This window comes from Paramisgurnus dabryanus, chromosome 9, assembly GCF_030506205.2.
Source record: "Paramisgurnus dabryanus chromosome 9, PD_genome_1.1, whole genome shotgun sequence".
Lineage (NCBI taxonomy): Eukaryota > Metazoa > Chordata > Actinopteri > Cypriniformes > Cobitidae > Paramisgurnus > Paramisgurnus dabryanus.
Window position 1 is genome coordinate 7,465,875 of NC_133345.1, and position 21,316 is coordinate 7,487,190.

The 21,316-nt window shown below is 39.8% G+C and overlaps 1 protein-coding gene across 7 annotated transcripts in view; it reads right to left on the minus strand.

The window, feature by feature from the left end:
• Positions 1-11: 11 nt before the first annotated feature.
• The window catches only part of sphkap (SPHK1 interactor, AKAP domain containing), a 75,928-nt gene continuing 54,623 nt past the window's right edge, over positions 12-21,316 (minus strand). For 2 of the 7 annotated variants that reach the window (XM_073815693.1, XM_073815696.1), the window contains exons 4-10: positions 14,533-14,592; positions 13,488-13,625; positions 13,150-13,408; positions 8,607-11,970; positions 7,561-7,767; positions 1,113-1,196; positions 13-690 (exon numbers count right to left, since the gene is read on the minus strand). In XM_073815693.1, coding sequence (XP_073671794.1) covers positions 546-690; positions 1,113-1,196; positions 7,561-7,767; positions 8,607-11,970; positions 13,150-13,408; positions 13,488-13,625; positions 14,533-14,592 — 4,257 coding nt within the window. In that variant the 3' untranslated portion in view covers positions 13-545. Of the gene's footprint in view, positions 691-1,112; positions 1,197-7,560; positions 7,768-8,606; positions 11,971-13,149; positions 13,409-13,487; positions 13,626-14,532; positions 14,593-21,316 lie in introns of all 7 variants that reach the window. The other 5 variants (XM_073815694.1, XM_073815695.1, XM_073815697.1 and 2 more) reach the window with 5 other exon arrangements.

Genomic DNA, 21,316 nt, shown 5'->3' on the forward strand with positions numbered 1-21,316 from the left:
TTCAAATCCGTTCCGAAATGAATCTCTTCTCTCGCTCTGTCACACATCTTCCCATTTTAACACCCGTCTCTTCATCTCTCTTTCTCACAGCGGGGTGATGCTCTGCCTGTCGTCTCTCGTGCCTATGTGACGGAAAGTAGTTTTTGTTCTTTGCATCTGAATGAGTCATTTGTGATGTGTGAGTTTGTGCTGGCAATACAACAGTCTCTTTAGCTTGCTCTTGCTCGCTCCACACATGGAGCGTCTGTCTATCTGCTAGACGGGAGGCAGACTGTAGTGAATGATGAAGAGCAGAGGGCAGGTCATGCTGCTTCAGATGGTTTAATAATTTAATAAAGGAGAGGGCATGTAAATGTTAGTTGGAGAGTTAATGTACAAATAACAGCAGATGGAGAATATACAGAGGTCAAGAATAAGATTATTATAATAAAGATGTTTACTGAAAGCCAAGTTCGCAAGCTGAACATGTGTTTGTAGCTCTTGCTGTCCCGTTTCTTTTATCAATGCTGTATTATCCAATAACAATCCAGGATCTGTTTTATGAGTTAATTTGCATTTACATGAAATTCTTTGTTCTGCAAACATATATCTTTAAAGTTTGTATTTGTATGCGTGTTGCAATATAAAAAGAAATATAACTCACCATCTGCCTGATCCTGGTAGGGTGGCACTTTTCTCTCTCTCTCCTCGCTGCAAACAGATACACTATCATTACCGGGCGGTATAGAGCAGTACAGGCCATGTTCCGACATCACTAAGCCCTTCGGGGGGCACTACTCTATTGCACTCATCTAATAACAGGCTCAAAATAGTACACGACTGCAAGCTTTTGGCGACAAGGCCCATTAGAACCGAGACGCTAATTTACAGACACGGCGAGTGACTCCTGTTTAGTGAGCAAACAGCGTGAACGACGTGTACCTAGCTGTACGTAAAACCCTGGGCTGAAATGTGACAGAATTTGATGCAAATTTCGTCTTACTGTAGCTGAAAAATAAAACTTTTGGACAGCTCCCTTGGCTATGGATGAGCGCTTAGCAGCCATTAGCTCCAGCGCTCCGAGCAAGTTTCTAGGCTGAGTGCGCTGGAGTTAGCGTGTTGCCGTTGGATACCTGATTAGGCTGTTGGCGACTGAGTAGTCTGGAAAGCCCTCCAGGTCTGCCAGTCCAAGGCTGGAAGCACAGCTGTTCCCATTTCTGAAACACACATATGTGCATGAAGAGATATCTGTGGGCAAACACACCTCAGGCTTTTTTTGGCCAAAAATAAATTGCACCTGCTATCTGCGTTGTTTTAGCACCCCAACTCACTAAAGGAATTTTGCAAATCGGGTTATCCTGCAAACAGGCCTAAATTATGTGTCGACCTAAGCGGTAGGCTCTGGAAGTGCTGCAGTCTACAGTGATCTGGCATTATGTTTACTGGGACCGTACAGCATCATTTTAGACACCTGAATCAGCTCTTTAAAATGCTGAAGGTATGGATATGCTGCAGTGGCGGCCTGTGACTTCGCTTTGAGGGCCGTGAAGGGGCTGTCAAGTGTTTGGCTTGTCATGTCAAAATATGTGTTTGGTGCATCATGCGTCATGTCAAAATACGTGCGTGCTGCACACGCGTCAAAAGCAGGGTTATTATCGTAAACGAAAACTATCACGAAAACTGAAACTATTAGTGAAAAAACATTTTCGTTAACTGAAATAAAATAAAAACGAAGGTTTCTAAAAAAAACTAAAACTAAACTATAACTATAATGTGGACCTGTAAAACTAACTAAAACTAACTAAAATTTAGGAAAACAAAACTTGCGTTTTCGTTTTTTAAATGTTATTGGATCAGCAGTTGAACACGGAGTCACCCATATTACCGGATCATAAGCAAATGAGCAGACGTTGCTGAATTATTAATGACCAATAGGTGGCAGTTCAGAAAACATCATCTTGTTGCTAATGGCTAGTTTAGTAAGACAATTTGTTTCTGCTGGCAAACCATTACAATAACTGAAAAAGGCTTAATTATCTCTACACGGAAGCATTAAAACGTTAAATATGGCTGAAAACGCTAACACCAACCACTTGCTTGGCAGTGTTAGCTGACGCTTTTTGGTTGCTATGATACAGAATGTCCGCTTAACTAATCTGAAACTATTATATGCCTTTGCGGATAATCAACAAATAATATTATATATTAATATTTAGTCAACAAATAAGCATTTTATGTTAGTACAGCGATCTCTTCTGGTACAGAAATGGACACTCATAGGCAGAACATTAAACTTTGCATTGATTTTCAGTTGTTGTGCACAGACATAAGTTTTTACAAGTAAGATGTGCTGAAATAAATTTACTGTGCTGAAATAAACATATGCTGGGTTGTTTCAATGCAATGCTGGGTTGTTTTAACTCATGTTTGTGTTAACAACCCAGCATATGATTATTTATAACCAAACATGTATATTTATACATGTATATTATATTTACCGAATTTAGAGTGTTGGTTGGTGTGGTATTTGTCCCGGCCTTTGATTGATAGTACTAAATAAACAAAACTTTTTTTAAATCCTCTTATTCTCATCGTATTTTCAACATTTCCAGATTTGGCAAGGTGTATGTACACAACCATGATATTATGCTAAAGACTAAAACTATACTAAAACTAAATAAAAACTAAAAGTAATGATTTTTGAAAAATAGAAACGAAATCAAAACTATTTATGCACCACTAAAAATAACTAAAACTAAACTGAAATAAAATAACACATTACAAAACGAAATAAAAATAAAAACTAATATTTTTTTTAAAACTATAATAACCCTGGTCAAAAGAGTTTATGATTTTGACTCTCAAGTTCAAAAAATACTCGGAAGACACTCACTTAAAGGTCCTGTTCTTTCTGTGTTTTTCAAGCTTTGATTGTGTGTACATTGCACATTATAACATGTGTTTATGTTTCATGTGTACAAAAAGTGGTATTTTTCACACAATTTACTTATTTGTATACCGCTGTTTTCACTGTCCTCAAAACGTGCTGATGTCTTCCTTGTTCAGCCTCACAAATTTCCATGAAATAGTCACACATTATTTTGCTCAGTTTTGCGTGACATTGTCACGTATTTCCACCATTTTACGTGCCCCTGCCAGGACTTTCTTTCCGTGTCAGTTTCACGTATTGGTTACTCAACTGTTTTTCCTATTTTCTTACAATTGTCACTTCGGTTTGGGGTTAGAACAACTTTCTGTTACATAAAATGACATCCTTACCAAAACCCAAGTCTAATCCTAACGTCAGGCGACAATGGTTTAAAAAGCAGATGAAGAAATAGTATAAACCAATACTTTAAGTGATATCCTAACCCAAACAGCAAATCTAACCGCAAACCGAAGGGACAACTGTTTAAAAATAGGAAAAACAGTTGAGTAAGCAATACGTGAAACTGTCACGGAAAATAAAGTTGTGGCAGGGGCACATAAAATGGCGAAAATACGTGACTGAGCAAAACAATGCGTGACTATTTCATGGAAATTTGTGAGATCAGGTTGTCCTTGTTCTATGAAGTCCCTTCTTCAGAAATACGCATCGAGTTCTGATTGTGTAGTTTGTTTAGTGTGTTGTGATTCGACAGCAGCTTAGCTTGCCTTTAGCTTAGCTGGCAACTGACGTATTCCTGTGGGCGGAGTTTAGTCAGAAAACTGTTCTACTGACGTCATTAAAGCAGGAAGTAGAGGGCTGTAGTCCAAACCGGCCGTTCGCTGTAGGCTTTGAAAGGGGAATTCTGTTAAAGAAAATATATCACCTGGCAGTGAACTTTGAAATTTATAATTTACAACATTACACACTAAGGTGCTAATCACACCAAATGCGCTTTAAACGTTTAGAAACGCAAGGCGTGACGCACTGCCTTTTTTTAAAAAGAGCAGTGCGACGCGGCTTTTTATATTGCTAAGCAACCACCAAGTCAGCTGTCTTGTCAATCAAATATTAAAGCGTGAGCGCTTTTTTGCTGTTAACTGTCATATTAGCAGACACTTTAAAAAGAGGACGCTTGCTCTGACCTTGTTTGAGGATGAGAGATGCACAAACACACAGGAGAGAGTGAGCGAGTGGAGTCCGGTTCTTCAAAGCAACTGTAAACTTCCCTCACCACAACGTAAGGCCCGCCTCTCCCCTCATTCTATTGGACAATGGAAAGACGCGAATGACGTCGGGTGCTTCTCCGCTCTCAGAACTCCTTCAAAAGAGCGTGCTGCGGCTGACGGCAAAAACCGCAAGGCGTTCGGCGTGCATAAACAGCGTGCAAACGCTCCCTGACCATAGAATATCATTAAAAAAAGGGGCCTGCAACTGCCATAAACGCTTTGGTGTGATCAGCCCCTAACTAGGGTTTAAAAAATGGGATCAGAAAGAAACTGACCTTTAACACTAAATTCTGATTACACATAAGATTGAGCGAGTATCTGGCAAACACGAGCATCTCTTTTATCATAAACCCCTTTGAAGCGTCTGCACATAATTTAACATGTACATATGTTATGCACATCGGTTCATATTATGCGCTGAACAAATATTTTGACATGACGAGCCACACACATGACAGGCTAAATTCGTGATTTGACGAGCTTGGCATTCGTGCCGCGTGCGCCCTCGAAAAAAGGTCACCAATCGCCACTGGTGCGCAGTCCATAATACTGAATTGTATTGGAATGTCCCCATTCAGACAGATTTGTAAAGCAACTAAAACATGTTCACACTGTGCTTAACCCTGGGTTATCGTCATTCTATACCACGCTTTGAGCGTTTCCCACTTGTAATGTACGACAGCAAATCAGAAACTAAAGAGCACGTACCTCATATCACCATCTGTTAAAATCACCTGAATTTTAGTAAAAATTACATCCCAGGAGGTTTAAAACAGCCAAGAAAGATTTACATTGCAACCTGTTCTGTCACGGATGTGGAAGCATGGTTATTAAAAAAAATGACAGCACGTTATTTTAATTCAGTCAGTTTGACATCGCTTTTTATCCAATCTTGACTGTTGACACTGCAAATGAAAACATTAAAAGGTCACATTCTTCCTGATCTCATTTTCAAACCCTAGTTAGTGTGTAATGTTGCTATAATAGCATAAATAATACCTGTAAGATGATAAAGCTCAAAGTTCATTGCCAGGCGATATATTTTCTTTAACATAATTCGCCTTTCAAAGCCTACAGTGAATGGCCGGTTTGGACTACAGCCCTCTACTTCCTGCTTTAATGACGTCAGTAGAACAGTTTTTGACTAAACTCCGCCCACAGGAATACGTCAGTCACCAGCTTTGGCTTAAACGGCTCTGCTATGCTAAGCTGCTATCGAATCACAGCATACTAAACAAACTACACAATCAGAACTCGATATGTATTTCTGAAGGAGGGACTTCACAGAACAAGTAAGACATCAGCCTGTTTTTAGGACAATGAAAGCAGCGATATACAGATAAGTAAATTCTGTGAAAAATACCACTTTTTTACAAGTGAAACAAGAACACGTGTTATATTGCCCACTATAAACACAATCAAAGCTTCAAAAACACAGGAAGAACGGGTCCTTTAATGTAGGGTTTAGGAATGCACAGGGTGAAACGTCAGATTATGAATACCCAAGTATGTAACATGAAACAGATAACTCAGGATTCGTTTAACTCTGGGTTTAGAATAACCCGGGGTTTACTATTTCAAGTGTCAAAAGCCCTTGACTGTAGTATGCATTCCAGGCAGGAGTTGTCTAAAAATGTAATAAATATGCACATAACGTCTCTGTTTTCACAAATTTGCCTGTTGTATACTTGGCCTCTGTATCTCCTGTGCTTTTTTCCTTTGGATCTGTAAAGGCACCAACAATGCAGAAGCTACTCAGTTTCAGCAATGAAAGCGTAAACAGCAGCAGGGCTTGAAGTGGAGAGAAAAGCCATGAACACGAATGAGATTTATTAGCATGGGCATCACCGGCAACCTTCCTGCCAAATGATGACTATGAAAGCGTGCCAGCTGTGCCGACAATGGCAACAGCCAGGTGGACAAGCAGAGAGCCACCTATACCCCTGATGGGGCAGAAAGAAACTAGGAATGAAGTGGTGTAAAGTAAAAGCCAGATGGAGGCGAATGGCCAGGTATCCAGATTTGTAAAGTGAGGATGGCATTGAGTTGCAGTTAAGATAGCATCAATAAGAAGGCTGCGTGATTCAATTCATAAGGAGGATTCGCACACCCATTACCTTCTTTTCTTTCTAAGGTCGACAGGATGTGACATATGGCACCTGCCTGTCAGTCTGAAGCACATACTGTCAGGGTTTTTTGTGCACTAGCTGTTGTGTCTTTGGACGAAAGGCCTGCTTTAGGCTCCAGTCATGCTGTCAGAGCTGTTTACTGAGACAGCTGTGCTGGACTCCCAAATGGAGTCTGTCTCACTTCAAAGAGTTACACTACCTCAGGCTTTTTCTTGGTCTGTATATGTGTGAATGGAAAAACCTTATATAAAACTGAGGCTTTCAAGGTAAAGACTATCTAAGCTCAGAGCTGAGGGTAGTTACCTCAAAGAAATGTAGACAGACATGTTGATTTGCTTTTACCTACAACCAAACCAACCTCACGACCCACACCACAATATCAATTAAGATCTATAGTCAAAACTACACTTATATTAATTCTGTATGCAGTGACACCCACACCTTAGTTAACTTCAATTTAAAGGACCTTTCAAGGGCTTTCCAGGTCCAATACCCTCAAATTCAAGGACTAAATGTGGGGACACATTTCAAGTGAGAGCATGGTTACATCGTGTTATCTTTAAAGATACATTGTTACAGTTCCCTTTCGAGGGAACTTGCGCTGCGTCACTGCGGTGACACTTTGGGGACGCCTCCAGGGGTAAGTGCGTCTTCATGTGTATATCAAATTTAACCAATGGTGAGGCTAAACGACAAAGACAGGGTGATGCGGAAGCCAGGAAGTATATCACTATCTGAAATATTGCCAAAGACGGCGTTACAGGGACGCAGGAAGTATGGCAACGGAGATGCAGCGTCTCGTTCCCTTCTTAGGGAACAACAGTTACATACGTAACCCGAGACATTTTCATGTGTCAAATACAACTATACAAAAAAGCATTTTGGTATGAATCAACATTCACATACAGAAGATATAAGCATTTAAAGCAAACAGTTTAAAAAGTCTAGAATTTTTATGATATTATCCTACACTACGGGAATAATATGGATTTTTTTTCAGAAAACTTCTAGCATAAAATAGATTCAAGCACTTTCAATTACCTGTATCTATATATGTATATTTTTAAAAACTTCCCAGGGACTTAAAATTTTCCCCCAGATTCACAAACTTTCAAGGACCCTTGAGAACCCTATAACTGAGCACATCAATCGCTGTTGCAAAGACGAGGGACGCAGGCACACAAATGGGTGCTAAACTGCATTCTAGGTTTTTGTATCTAGCACATGTAGCTAATGAAAAGCCAAATGGAGAAGCCACACCATCCAGCAAGGCATAATGGTCTACTTAAAGACTGACCCCTCGCTTAACTGGATAAAGCTACTGGTGGTCTCCTCCTGGGGTTCGTCGTCAGGGGCAATCTGGGCCCAGCTGCCTGAGACACTTTCCTCACTGCTAGCGCTGAAAGAGCGTCGTTCCACCTCCACATCTGCAGAGGGATCTGTGGCCTCTGATGAACACCTGTTTTTTATACCACTGAGGGGGAGAAGAGGATACACGGCAAAACTGCAGTGTCACAAAGAGACAATAAGTTCCTCTCACAGCAGGTCTCTTTTTAAAGTGAATAAAATTATCTTTCATCATCCTTAAGCTTGGGTTAAGAACAGAAAAAAGGAAAGGGACATAGGGGACAAAATGTCATGAATTCTGAATTTGATGATCGCAATACAATAACCATTAACTGAATTAGCTTTTATCAACAACTGTAGAAAGAATGGAACAAAGTTGTTTAAAAGTCAAGAGGGCCGGCATAAGATTCATAGTTTTATATTAAACCATAAAACCCTCAAATCATTTTTCAGAGATGTTTTGTACCCTTTGAAAAACATCATGTGGTGATATTATGCTAAGCAACCATATCTTTAATAAAACAGCTTTACCATAGATGCATGTGTCATGGTAAACAGTAGGGGTGTAACAGTACTATGGTTCATGAGATGCCTGTACAGACATAACTTTTTTTAATCAACCCTACAAACAAGGGCCTATGCAAAAGTGCAATCGGTGCTTCCTATTAAAGAAGGCTGTACTTTTTTAAATGCCATTATCTGGAACAAACTGTAATTTGGAGTACTGTTTGTTAAAAATAAATGAAAAGAAACAAGCACATGGGAACTGTTGTACCAAACCATGACTTCTGTGTACCATTACACCCCTAGTAAACAGTACATTTAAGTAACAAATTACTTTTTATCTTTCACAGCTATCCTCTAACTCCCCTTTCACATTCAATTAAGGAACTTTGTTGATCTGAGGTGTTTTAGTACACAGTGTGCCTTTGCATAAACAGTCATGTAGAGTAAAGCTCTGAGAAAATAATGTGTGTGCTTTTTTGTTGACTGTACCTGCTTTTACTTGCTGTTCCGCTTTCTTTGCTGCTTTGTTGCTGGACCTGATAGGGAGCTTCTCTGTCTTTGGGCCTATCCTGCCCTGCATCTTTAGAGACATCTTCCCTTTGATCTGCTTCAATGTGGATCAGCGGTACCTCCCTTTGTCCTCGCCATGCTCGCCTCATGCAGGAGGAACTGTTGGATTTAACATTACTGTCTTGATGTTGCACACTTGGGCGGTTTCCACCACTTTCTCGATGAGACTCTTTAAAGCCATTTTTCTTTTCTCCAACAGGAACTTGTGACTGACAAGCAGCTACACTCACTTCCTGCTGACCTCCGAGCAAAGATTTGCCACTCTCTACAATGTCTGCTGCTAGACGATTAGCAAAGAGCTGCACGTGTGGTTGTGAATCTGCAGAATCCAGTTCCACACTGTCTTCTGATGGCTCTGCAATGATCTTATTTTTGCGCATTAAAGACTCAATAGAGCTGGACCAGGTCTCGTGAATCAGCATGTCTGTAATATGGTCTGTTTGGCCACGTTGATACAAGCAGGAATCAGACTTGCAGAGTCCTGTTGATGACACAGAGTTTCTTGGATAGATGTTGAGTGAGTCCCCATGTACATTTCGAGCAAAGCCATCAAATGAATTTGCCTTGATGGGTGAATTTACAGTTAGTCTGGAATCTGATGATCTTCTGTCAGGAACAGAAGACTGACGGATGCAAAACGGAGATCTGGGGGTTGGGGGTAAGAGACTATTACTCCACTCTTTGGTCTTGGTCAGGCTGTACTCCTTGTTCTCCTTGTCCATGTCTTTCAGCATGAAGCGGTAAAATTCCTCTGTAATACTCTCTGTGCTGGATTGCTTAGAAAGACAAGATGATGTCCGCACATTGAGGTGTCCGTTTTTTTTACTGGCAGCCTGCTGAACAGCTGCTGCAAGGATGCTGCTGGCATTTTTTCCAGCATAGTAGTCCAGCAGAAGGTCAAATCCACGACCCTCTGTCTCCATCTGGTTCACCATGAACCGAGAGAACTCATCGGTAATGCTCTCACAGCTGGACTGCTTGGAGATAGAGCTACCTCTGCTCAAATTATGCCCCAGTCTGTTTCCTGGTCCCAAAGTGTTCTGTGTTCCAGAGGGATCCATGTCCTCTTCTGGAATACTCCCATAGCTTGATGCTTTCCCTCTACTACTCCATCTCTCACACTGTAAACGACTGCGAGATGACTGGCCAGACTTAGAAGTGTCCACCACATTTAATTCTGGGCAGTTCATTATCCTTGCTGTGACCTCTGATGCAAAAAGTGCAAATGGGTCAGAACATGGGGGTTCATCTAGGTTGACAGTCTCATCCACGACACGGTTGACCAGGCGCTCCATGAGTTCAGGCTGTTCTTCAGTTTTACGTTTGATTTCACTGAGGCGTGGAGCTCTGTGCTTCTTTGTGACTGCAGTACCATTTTGAGTCTCTTTGCGGCGGAGGGCTGCAGCTGTGCGGCAGGGTAGAAGCAGCCCTTCCGGACCTTCTGAACCACCCTTTAAGGCGCAAAACCATGGCTGCTTTCCGCTGGAGTTCTCCAGGCATATTGCCGCTAGCTCTGTCGCCATGGAGACCACTGTGGTCGCCAAGTCTTCTGCGAAACACGTGACAGGAGTTTTGGAGTCTGCTGGATCCATTTTAAGTGCCACAAGTGCTCCTGATGAGGACAATAAAGAAAGCTGCCTCTCGCACTCTCCTCCCACCCTCCCTCGTGGTGCATGAAGTGGTGAGCTTTCAGCTGAAGGGAGCGGCGTAGAGTCTAAACTTTTCTCACTCCTACCCAGCTGGCCTTGCAGGTCAGATTGCTCTTTGACCAAAATGGTATTCACTCTATTCGGAGTAAGTCTGTGGGGTTCTTTTAGTTTTGGCTCATTTTCTCTCTCCTGAACATATTTCTGCTCTCTCTCTCTCTTTCCTATGAGAGCAGAAAGCCTTTCCACACTGTTATGTCTCTCACCATGATTATAAGCCTGGCTTGGCTCAATCAATCGCTGTAATTGTCTCAATGCTTCTCTACCAGGCTTGGTATCGGGATCACATTCCCTAAAGCTGACATTTCCTTCTTGCAAGTCAAATGACCCCAAATTCCATTTTGAAATGTCACAGATTTTTCTTGATGTAACACAAAGGACATCAAAGACCAAATTATTTACACAATCCAATAGGAAACCATGAATGTTTGGACTATCTTTTCCAGGACCCTCAAGCTCTTTTTTCTTTTCAGCTTTCTCAAGGGCATACTGAAAGATAGTGTCTGATATTTCCTGCGTAATATTATCCACCTCCTGTTGTTCCTGATAGGATCTTCTTGGATTTGTGATTCCATTCACTATCTTGTTATGCGTGGTCTCAAGGAAATTTGCAACACTTGAATAACTTTGTCTGCGTGTGAGTACAGCCGAAGCTTCCCTGAGGAGAACTTCAGCCACATTGGCTCTAAAAATCTCAAGACTGGTACCCTCTGCAATGCTACAGTGAAGAGGTATTGCAGTTGATGCTTGGGCAGCTGACATAAGTCCAATAGAGGCAGAATACATATCTGCAGAGTCTTCGTTATCACCAGAGTCTTCTGCAAGATCTACCGCAGCTACTGCACCAACAACCTGAGACATTCCACATACTGCAGAGGAAAGTGAATACTCCCCTTGTTCTGTTTCACTTTCTCCTTCTTCATCCTCATCTTCCTCTCCTGACTCCAGTGTGAGCTGTTCTGTCACCTGAGGGGAAGTAATGGTACCAATGATGCTCGCTGCACATGCCAATGCTATTTCCACGGGTTTAGCTGGTTGTCCAAGTGTTGGATTGTGCTGTGGGTGAGTACCACGTTTTGTTGTGGCCTTATGAACTTCATCATGCTGTGGTGTTCCATGTGCTTCTGCCCCCACTGTCACATCCTCACTGTTGTCAGGACTCTGGACAATCACGATTTTAGGGAGTTCGAAAGAGCAGGCTCGAGCCCTTGATGGCTCAACAGTGGAGTTGCTCACATCATCTGAGTGTTGTGAGATACTGGAGACACTCACAGCTGCCTCCGGGGCAAAAGAAGGTTCATCTTGTGACAACCGAATAAAAGCATCTTGAAGGACAGACTCTGCCAGATTGGTGGCAAAGTGACCGGCCGATTTGTTGGCATGACGACGGACTTGTTTTGAGGTAGTGGATGGGCCTCTGGAGGGGGTAGAGTGTGTTTTCGAGAGATTCTGGGAGTTGGAAGAAGTGCACAGGGTTTCGGAGTCTTCGCTATCATCTCTCTCTATTTCACTCTTTTTTTGAGTGTGGGCTGATCTTAACACCTTAACTGACTCTGGCACAGCAGAAATCTCAAGATCTGCAGAAGGAATGTGTGACAGGGTAGGGGAGGGGCATAGAGAAAGAGGTCAAATAAAAATAGAGCTCTGATAATGATTTTAAAATCCTATACAAAAGTCTAACTTAACGAACATACAGAATTCTCAATTTTAAGCAAAGCAGTGAAGGATAGACAGAGAGTGACCATGACCTTGAGTGGATATAAAGAATAAAACCAGGAGGAGTCTGTTGCTATATCAGACTTATTTTATCTCTCCTACTGTGTCTGCTGAAGGAGGTGAGGGTCCAGTCAGAGGTCGTAGGATGCTATCCATAACAGGTAGCTATATTTGGATGCATTTTCTGTTTACCTAACCAACCCCCCTAAAATACAGATCTCTATCTGGGTAGATCTGATTATGAATATTACATTGGCTTTGAGGAGAGCATAACCTTCACACACTGTTAGTTCTAATGTCATATGAAAGATTAATTATAGATTAGTCATGCCTTGTGGCAGCAAGGTCATGTCTATCTGGTCTTATAAAGTATTAGACTTGGGGCAAGAATCACTGCATGTAGACAATCATTGTTTTGCCTTGCTTTTGGAGGTCAGGCCCAGCGGCAACGTATAAAGCAAGAACAAAATTTAGACATGAAATAGAAATGCAGAGGCAGTTTGGGGACAGTAACCTTTAAAAAAGGGTTGCATCTTTTTCTGTTTTAATATCTGTTTCTTTCACACACATAGATTTAATTAAATGCATTTTTCCACTGTGGTTTATTTATTCTTATGTTGCTTGGTTACTGGGTCTAAATAAGTACCCAGCAGGTTTCTTTTAATGATAACCAATGCACCCTAAATATATCTGATTATTCTGATTAATTACCAAAAGCAAAAAGTTTATAGATCTAAATGATTGACACTTTAAAAAATATGGCCACATTTATTGCAGAAGGATCACGGTTAAAAGATGAATGAATGAATGCTATTTCACCCATAATTGAGCAATTTTCTGTCTACAGAATCCCCTGAAGGACTCAAGATGCACTCAATTTGCTTTTTAAGTCCAAGTCTTTGCCAGAAAATACCATTAAGAAAAATAATATAGAAAAATAAGGACAGAAAATACCATTTTTGAGATTGAGGTTTTCAAATGATTTGTTGGGTGAATGAATTGAGTTTCTGGAAAAATGGGTGGAAAGATAGACTATTCACCATTTTTGAGTGGGTCATCCTCGCTGTCTTCCCCAAGCTGTTCAGAAGCAGTAAGGAAGTCTTCCTCGATGGATGAAACAGAGCGGTTTGTGTCATCCTCTGCAGTCCGCTGACCAGCCAATCGGCCATGCCGCTGCCTCTCCTGGCCTGACTGAAGACCAATCAGAAACTTGTTGATTTCAAAAATGACACTGTTCGTCTGGGTAGGGCGATGGCCACAGGAACAATGTACCAGACAGACATCAGCAGTTCTCTGGCTCTAAAATACAGAAACACGTAGTGTGTTACAGTTTGTCATACATTGGGGTCACTCGTTTTGTTACGAATTTATATCTTACCTGTGGGTGACTGGGGTCATGATGACAGGAGTCAGGTGACTCTAGGTTGCTGAGAAGTAGGATCTCATTTTCTTTGGGTTGCCGCACTCCCAAAGACTCGATTAACCGAGGCAGTTCTGGGCATACTGAAGCCAATTTCTGTTGGAAAAATGTGTGCTGATATTCAAGTCTCAAATTATTCTTATAATCTTGGGCATTTGTATTGTTTAGCATTATAGTTTCATTAGGTGAAACATTCTTTAGACGCTTAGGAACTGAAAAAAAACACATGCATAATTTTTTTTGTTAATATATTTAAATGAATTAGAAATGAAAGGGTGGTGAGGGCCAGATATTTGTGGATATTATGAAAATCTACCAACCGAGAAAGGCTAGATACTAGACAATCAATCACATTTTTCTGGTTATAATTAAACGCTCTTCTTCAATAAAACTATGCAAATTTCAATCATAAAGGGTTAGTTGAGCCAAAAATGTAATTATGAGAGCTATGAGAAACACAGGAAGTATTATCACTGAATAAAACCACAAATTTGGGTATTTTTCTCACGCATCTTTGGCTTCACGAGGGCAATACAGTGCATTGTATGGAGTTGTATGGACTGCTTTTAAGGTGCTTTCAAGCCTATTCTGAAGTTTGACAGGCTGTGGTTACTGTGCGCTGTATGATCATTGTAAAATTTTTCCTTTTGTGTTTCACATAGATGTGAGACGAAATGAGGTTGAGTGAAACTACCCATTTTTGTGTACATTTGAACCACATATTTTTTAAAGCATACCACAATGACAAATATGACGATTAAACATCAACTAATAAACCGTTTTTTTTACATGGTGGGTTATTTTAACCAATGTCTGGTTCAACTATGCATTTTTTGAGTTAATTTAAATCAACGGTTGGGTTTGTCCATATTTTACCCAACACAGCAAAATCCCCAGTGTTAAATGTACACTGCTGGTGTTTATATAAGTACCACCACTGTTTAGTGTGGAGGCCTGCTCGCTGTTTACTGCTGTATATGTAGGAAAGACAGGCTCCACCCACCTTAATGTAGCTGTCATCAGGATGATCTGAGGTGTGCCTGTCCAGGTTAATGAAGCAGATCTGGAAAAAGAGAAAAGGAACTTTACTTTAGAGACATAAGAAGACATGAGCAACAAAAAGGTTAAGTTGTACTGTACCTGTACACTCATATCAGAACAGAAACACAGATGCTGAATCAATCAATCAATCAATCAATACATACATATCATCCAGAATTTCATGTCAAAATAAGTGATCGACCGATACTGATTTTTTTAAAACCGATAACAAATCTTTGGATGCTATGTGCCCAATAACCGATATGCTGAACCAATTTTTATTTACTGTTACATTACAAAACTGAACAAACCCTTATAATAAAAAAATCACTCCCTCTTTGTATACAATATAACAATAAGGGGGTCTGAAAGAGTGAGTAATTATGTTCATTTAATAAATAATATAATTGTCAGGAAAGTAACAAACAAAACAGCTTATATGTCATTAAATTTCTTAACTGGTATTTTATGTCAGAATAATTAATATTTTGTTTTTATATCTTATGAAATATCTGTTGACAAAGCACTGTTTATCTATGCATTTACTCATGCATTAAAGGGACATTCCACTTTTTTTGGAAATATTCTCATTTTCCAGCTCCCCTAGAGTTAAATATTTGATTTTATTCCGTTTTGGAATCCATTCAGCTGATCTCCAGGTCTGGCGATATCACTTTTAGCATAGCTTAGCACAATCTATTGAATCTGATTAGACCATTTAGCTTTGCACTAAATAAAACCAAAAAGTTTGGATATTTTTCCTATTTAAAACTTGACTCTTCTGTAGTTTCATCGTGTACTAAGATCGACGAAAAATGAAAAGTTGCGATTTTCAAGGTAGATATGGCTAGGAACTATACTCTCATTCTGGCGTAATAATCAAGGACTTTTCTGCTGTAACATGGATACAGCAGGCGTAGTGATATTACGCACAGCTTGAAATAGTCCCCTTGATTACTTTCAATAGCAGGGGACTATTTTCGAGCAGTGCGTAATATCACTACACCTGTTGCAGCCATGTTACGGGAGCAAATGGTCTAATCAGATTCAATGGAATACGCTAAGCTTTGCTATTGATCCTACAGTATGAAAAAAACTAAAATATGCTTTCGAATATGCATTTATATTGATTTGAATTTAAATCTTTTGTAAAAAAGCATGTCCATGTTATTTCTCAGCTACCTCTTAGAGAATCCTGCTGGTTATCATCTGGATGACTCATACAGTAGTAAACAGTACCTTAAAAGCATATTATGTTGTTATTAACTCTAACAATGCATCATTCTGAATGCGTGTGAGAGAGAAAGCTGAACTCTTCTTTTGCTCTAAAGACCCTCTTGAGATATATTAGTAAGGTGTTTGTTATCTAGCTTTGACTCTCAGGTAATAGATGGAGCTCAACCAGAGCTGTATATTTCTCTTATTCTAACTGCTGGTGTTAAACACAACACCAAATGAACTAGAAGTAAATACAGTGTTGAAAGACCACACTGCTTTAGAGAGTTTAATGATTTTGTGCTGAGGATTTGTATTTGTGTGTGTGAGAGAGAAACCTGACATAATGGTGCCGAACTGTCATATGCACACTTAAGAACAGATGCTGTGTCTCAGCTGTCAGGTGGTACAATTACTGTACCGTGGTGCTGATAGGCAAGGCACTCATTGTCACACACACACCAACGTATCGACTGGTAAACAACCACCACATTTTACATAGTCCTAAAATAAATAGTAAACTTAACTAGATTTGGACATTTTCGGAAAAACATTTGAGTGGTTCAAGCTCGAGCACAGTACAACACAGTTAGCAATTTTTTCCACTCACCAGAAAAGTACAAACAAACCTGAGTGAGCCCCAGGCTCATTCACCATACGTACAACTGCCTACTTTTCTGCATAACCTGTATTACGTTGCTCAAGGTACATACTGATGCATTTTTAAATACACATACACGAAATAAAACCTGCTCATCTTTATTAAGGAGATTGTGCCATTTTGTACTTACAGTCATATGCATGCAAAAGCTCAACATGGCTAAATGAGAAACGCTCATTGTCATTTAATTTTAATAAAACTCAGTCGAATTCAATATAGAGAGGTATTTTGATCTTCATTACTGTAACTTTTGTAAGTCGCCACTATTTTCCTGTAAACAACTGGGAGGCTGTTTACACTTGGCATTAACATGCGTTTTCGTTGATGGGATCACAAGTGGACGACGTTAATGCCAGGTGTAAACGGTGTTCAAAACGTTTTGAGCTCGTCCACTTTCGACCACTTTCAACCACATCCAGTAGTCGAAACCACTTTCGATCGGATCGCTTTGGAGTTGCGGAACGCATATGTGGTTGAATGTGTTCGAACAGCCACACGCGACTGCCTTCTCTTCGCCCATTAATCTAATCTGAGGTATTAAAAACAAGTTTTACGTCTTTTCTGAATTCTGGCGTGAACATACGGTGAATAGCGCTATTTTTAGCCTTTCATTGATAAAACTACTGCGGGTGTTCTCTGTAGTTTTGTTTTGAAAGCGTGAAAGTTGCGCGATCCTATTTCATCAATTGCGCTGAAAATTCAAAGAAAGCTCTTACATACACACGTACAAAACTCTGTGCAGCATGTTTACTTGCTAAACAAGCAGTGGGCTCCGACATAATATTAGTTTGCTTCCATATAAACTCATAATTACTCCCGCTCGCGTTTGAATGACAGCAGAGAGACTCGCCCACCGTCTCACAGACCACCCCCTCACAGTATTCAGGACAGAAGCGGTCGAAAGTGGACAAAAGAGACGGATTTAAATACCAGGTGTAAACGTGATGTTTCTCTCTCGTCCACTTGTGATCCGATCGATGAAAACACATCTTAATACCAAGTGTAAACAGCCAGTGGGTGGGTTGCACCAGAGATCTGTAAGTTTCTGCTTTAACTGGTATGTAAAGTCCACACTATGATAAGTAATTACTTGCTAGTTTATAACTAATTCTGTACCTAATTCGGTTGCAGCAACCCTTCTTAAGGCAGAACATAGCTAATAGGTCATAAGCTCTCCGTAAAATAATGCAAAGTCCCATAATATGATGTTTACCTTTAATAATCCAATAGCAGCCTTTACATTTATGCAGTAATTTTGTTGAAATGTCATAAACATGCTACTCTGTTTTGTCATATAATAGCTCAAAATATCATATAGATGATTTATTATAACATGATAAAATTGACACTTTGTAGGTGTGAGCAAAACTTTTTTGGGTGTGTCCTTTAAAATGCAAATGAGCTGATGAAATGCAAACACTGAACACAGTGATGGTGGTTTGTTGAATTTGAAACTCAATTGTGCTGTCAATTTCTCTCTCTCTCTCTCTCTCTCTCTCTCTCTCTCTCTCTCTCTCTCCCTCTCTCTCTCTCTCTCTGCACTACATGGTAGTGCCATGGTTGGACAGTGCAGAGTAAGGGGCGGTATTCTGACATCACAAGGGGAGCCAGATTTCAATGACCTTATATTTCACATGCTTGCAGAGAATGGTTTACCAAAACTAAGTTACTGGGTTGATCTTTTTGCATTTTCTAGGTTGATAGAAGCACTGGGGACCCAGTTATAGCACTTAAACATGGAAAGTCAGATTTTTTTGACATGTCCCCTTTAAATTTTTTTTATTAATAAGGATAAAAAAATAAATACTTATATGCAAAACAACATTTGCTTAATTATAACTTGTGATTTTATGTGATGTGCGCTTGCGGTGTTAAGGATCAGTTAGGATTAAAGAGCTGTTAACAAGGTAAATTATTCATGTTAGCTGTATCCCAATTTGAAGGCTGCATCCTTTTAAGGACATATTTTAAGACCGACTGCGTCACAGCAGCGAGACTTTAGGCTAGTAAGGCCGTCCGATTTCATACGATGCTTATAATAAAGCCTCAAAATGCGTCATTATTTCTCTGCGATATAAAGGACAGAGTACGAATGAATCCTTCACAGCCAAGGCTATCCCAAGATTCATTGTGCGCCTGCAATGGTTGAATATAACAGCTGGAAATTCTACAATGAACAATTAAAACCTTTATTAAATAAAAGTGTGTATTTAGCAGAAAAAATTCTTGTCACTGTTTTAGTATTATAAGTTATGTTTTGTGTTAATATTATTCTGTTTATGTTGCATATATTTCTAAGGTTGATTAATTTGATATACTACATCAACGTGTCATATTTTCTAAAATAAATTAATATTTTTCTGGTTCCATATTTATTTTAATAAGTCAGAAACGTCTCTGCTGTGTCCTGCTGATAGGCGCGGTGGGCGCATACAGCAGGTGACGCAAATTATGGGTCCTTTGAAGGCTAGACTGTCTCATTTTGGTCCTTTTCATAGACTTCTGAGGCTGCCACCTTCAAAGACAGAGTGCTCGCCTTTTGAGTTCACGTCCTAAGAAGGTTACAGCCCTTGAACTGGGACACGGCTATAATGTAGTCTCTCTTAAGATATGTCATATGTATAATGGATTGAAGTCTGTGGAGTAAAACAAGAGATTTTGTTCAGTCGGTCTGGTTGGTATTCCAACCGTTACTTATGATCGAAGGCTTTTGTAAATATTAAGTTTGTCCATATAGTTATATTCTAAGTTTAATGGTGCAACACAAAAATATTTAGTAGTGCATAAGCTGCAACTTAAGATGGGGGGACACCTAATGATTTTCACACAGATTATAAATGTAATTTTATTATAATGATGATAATGCCTGTTGATTAGATAAATAATATAACCATTCAACTAAAACCAAACATGCAGTTTTGTGTATCCCTAGTATACAGCATGTGAGCTAGTTATCTTAAGCTTTCAATGTAATTCGAGGAGATTTAGGTGAGTAAAGTGAAGACTGATTTATATGAAATGTGCAAACCTCACTGACACAAAAGATACACAATATTTTCTCTCTTTCTCAAATATTCTGCTCTCCATCTGTCCATCTTGTTGGCCTGTAATACCTTCCCTAACATTGGTTTAAGGTGTGCATGCATGTACGCACATTTTGGATGAAATACACACATTTTATTCTCGTTAGATCTATTGAACTATTTACAATTTTAATTAAAGTATATGATGCATGCTCCATGTTCTTCCTCTGACAGGATGAGAAAAAATGTAGGCATGTTATAAAAGTCCGAATATTACCCACTCAGGTCTTCATTATAAAACTAGGCCAGTAAGATTTCACAGTGTGCATACCACCCAGACCAGTGCCACAGAAATAGAACCCCAATTTATTGACAAAATGATGTTGCTTTTGCGGTCATGGCTGGCTGGGCACAAAAACTGGATTAGCAGGGCAGACAATGCGCATATCATTTTCCACTTTATCTAGTTATGACACCGTGTTAGTCTGGAGGCCTGCCTTAACTCATGTGACGCATCAATGACGTACGTGAAAAAGACATATGACTCTATGCTGAGACACGTCATCTTAACATGTATTATTTATAAAGGACACGAGTTCACCGTTATCATATCTAGTCATATAAATATACACATTTTGTCCAAAATATATCAATCTATTCAAAAATTGCATCTAAATAACACGGGTAAAACATTATGCCTTAGGAAATATGTGCACAAATGGCCTTATTAAAATGTCAGTACTCACAGTGGATGATTGTTACACCTCCATGACATGAGTATTTTTGATAAAACATTTCAATGCTCACTTCTCCATTGAGAGAGAGAGAGCGAGAGAGAGAAAGAGAGAGAGGGTAATTTGCAATGGGACACCAAACTGTCTCTCTTTATCTCTCTCTTTCTCTCTCTCTCTCTCTCTCTCTCTCTCTCTCTCTCTCTCTCTCTCTCTCTCTCTCTCTCTCTCACACACACACACACTGCACAAATCCCGAAAATTGTTAGGTTAGACAGGTCAGTTCACAACTTAAAACATTTTACTCTTCACTTGAGAAGGAGAGGGCAAGACAGATTGAAGAGAAATAAATACAACCCTGGAGAAGAGAAGGGGGTAGAGAAAGAGTGGGAGAGGATGAGATGAATTTACATGGGAGTGAGGGAAGGATGTTGGGATAGAGTTGACTCAGTGTCGTCCTTGTCAAGGACAAACTCATTTAACCCATTATCATCAGAGGGAAGATGGCAAGACACTCACCACCATGGCTAAAAATTACCTCCACTGGGACAAATCACCACCTCACAGCTAAAAACAGAGAGAGAGAGAGAGAGAGAGAGAGAGAGAGAGAGAGAGAGATGGCAATAATGAAAATGGATTGGTAGGGCTGGATAAAAGTACAAAGCTGGGGATCATGGAAGTGGAAAGAGTTTGTTTTGAGATGTTGCCATACTGCACTATGAGGAAAAGCAGACTTGCTGTTTATCATTTCTGACTGAGTGGGTTCACACATACATTTTCTCATCCACTGAGTTTTTAAATGGGGCATGGAAAACGTAAAAGAAACAGACACAAATGCACACCCTCATGCTCCTCAATATTTCTTGACGTCTCCAGTCAATTGACAACATTTGTTAGGTCATTTGTTAAATTGCATTTACTGTATATGAACATACTGGTGTGTGTCTGCACATTTGTTTTGTTTGTTGACGTCTTTTATCTATGGATGTCAAAACAGTATACCAGTCTTAACATTTCTGTAACATTTATATGTAAACAGTACCAGTCTTATAGTTGTCATGAAAGTAGTGATGAAGTAGCAATTGACTTAGTATATACCCCGTAGTAACACATATC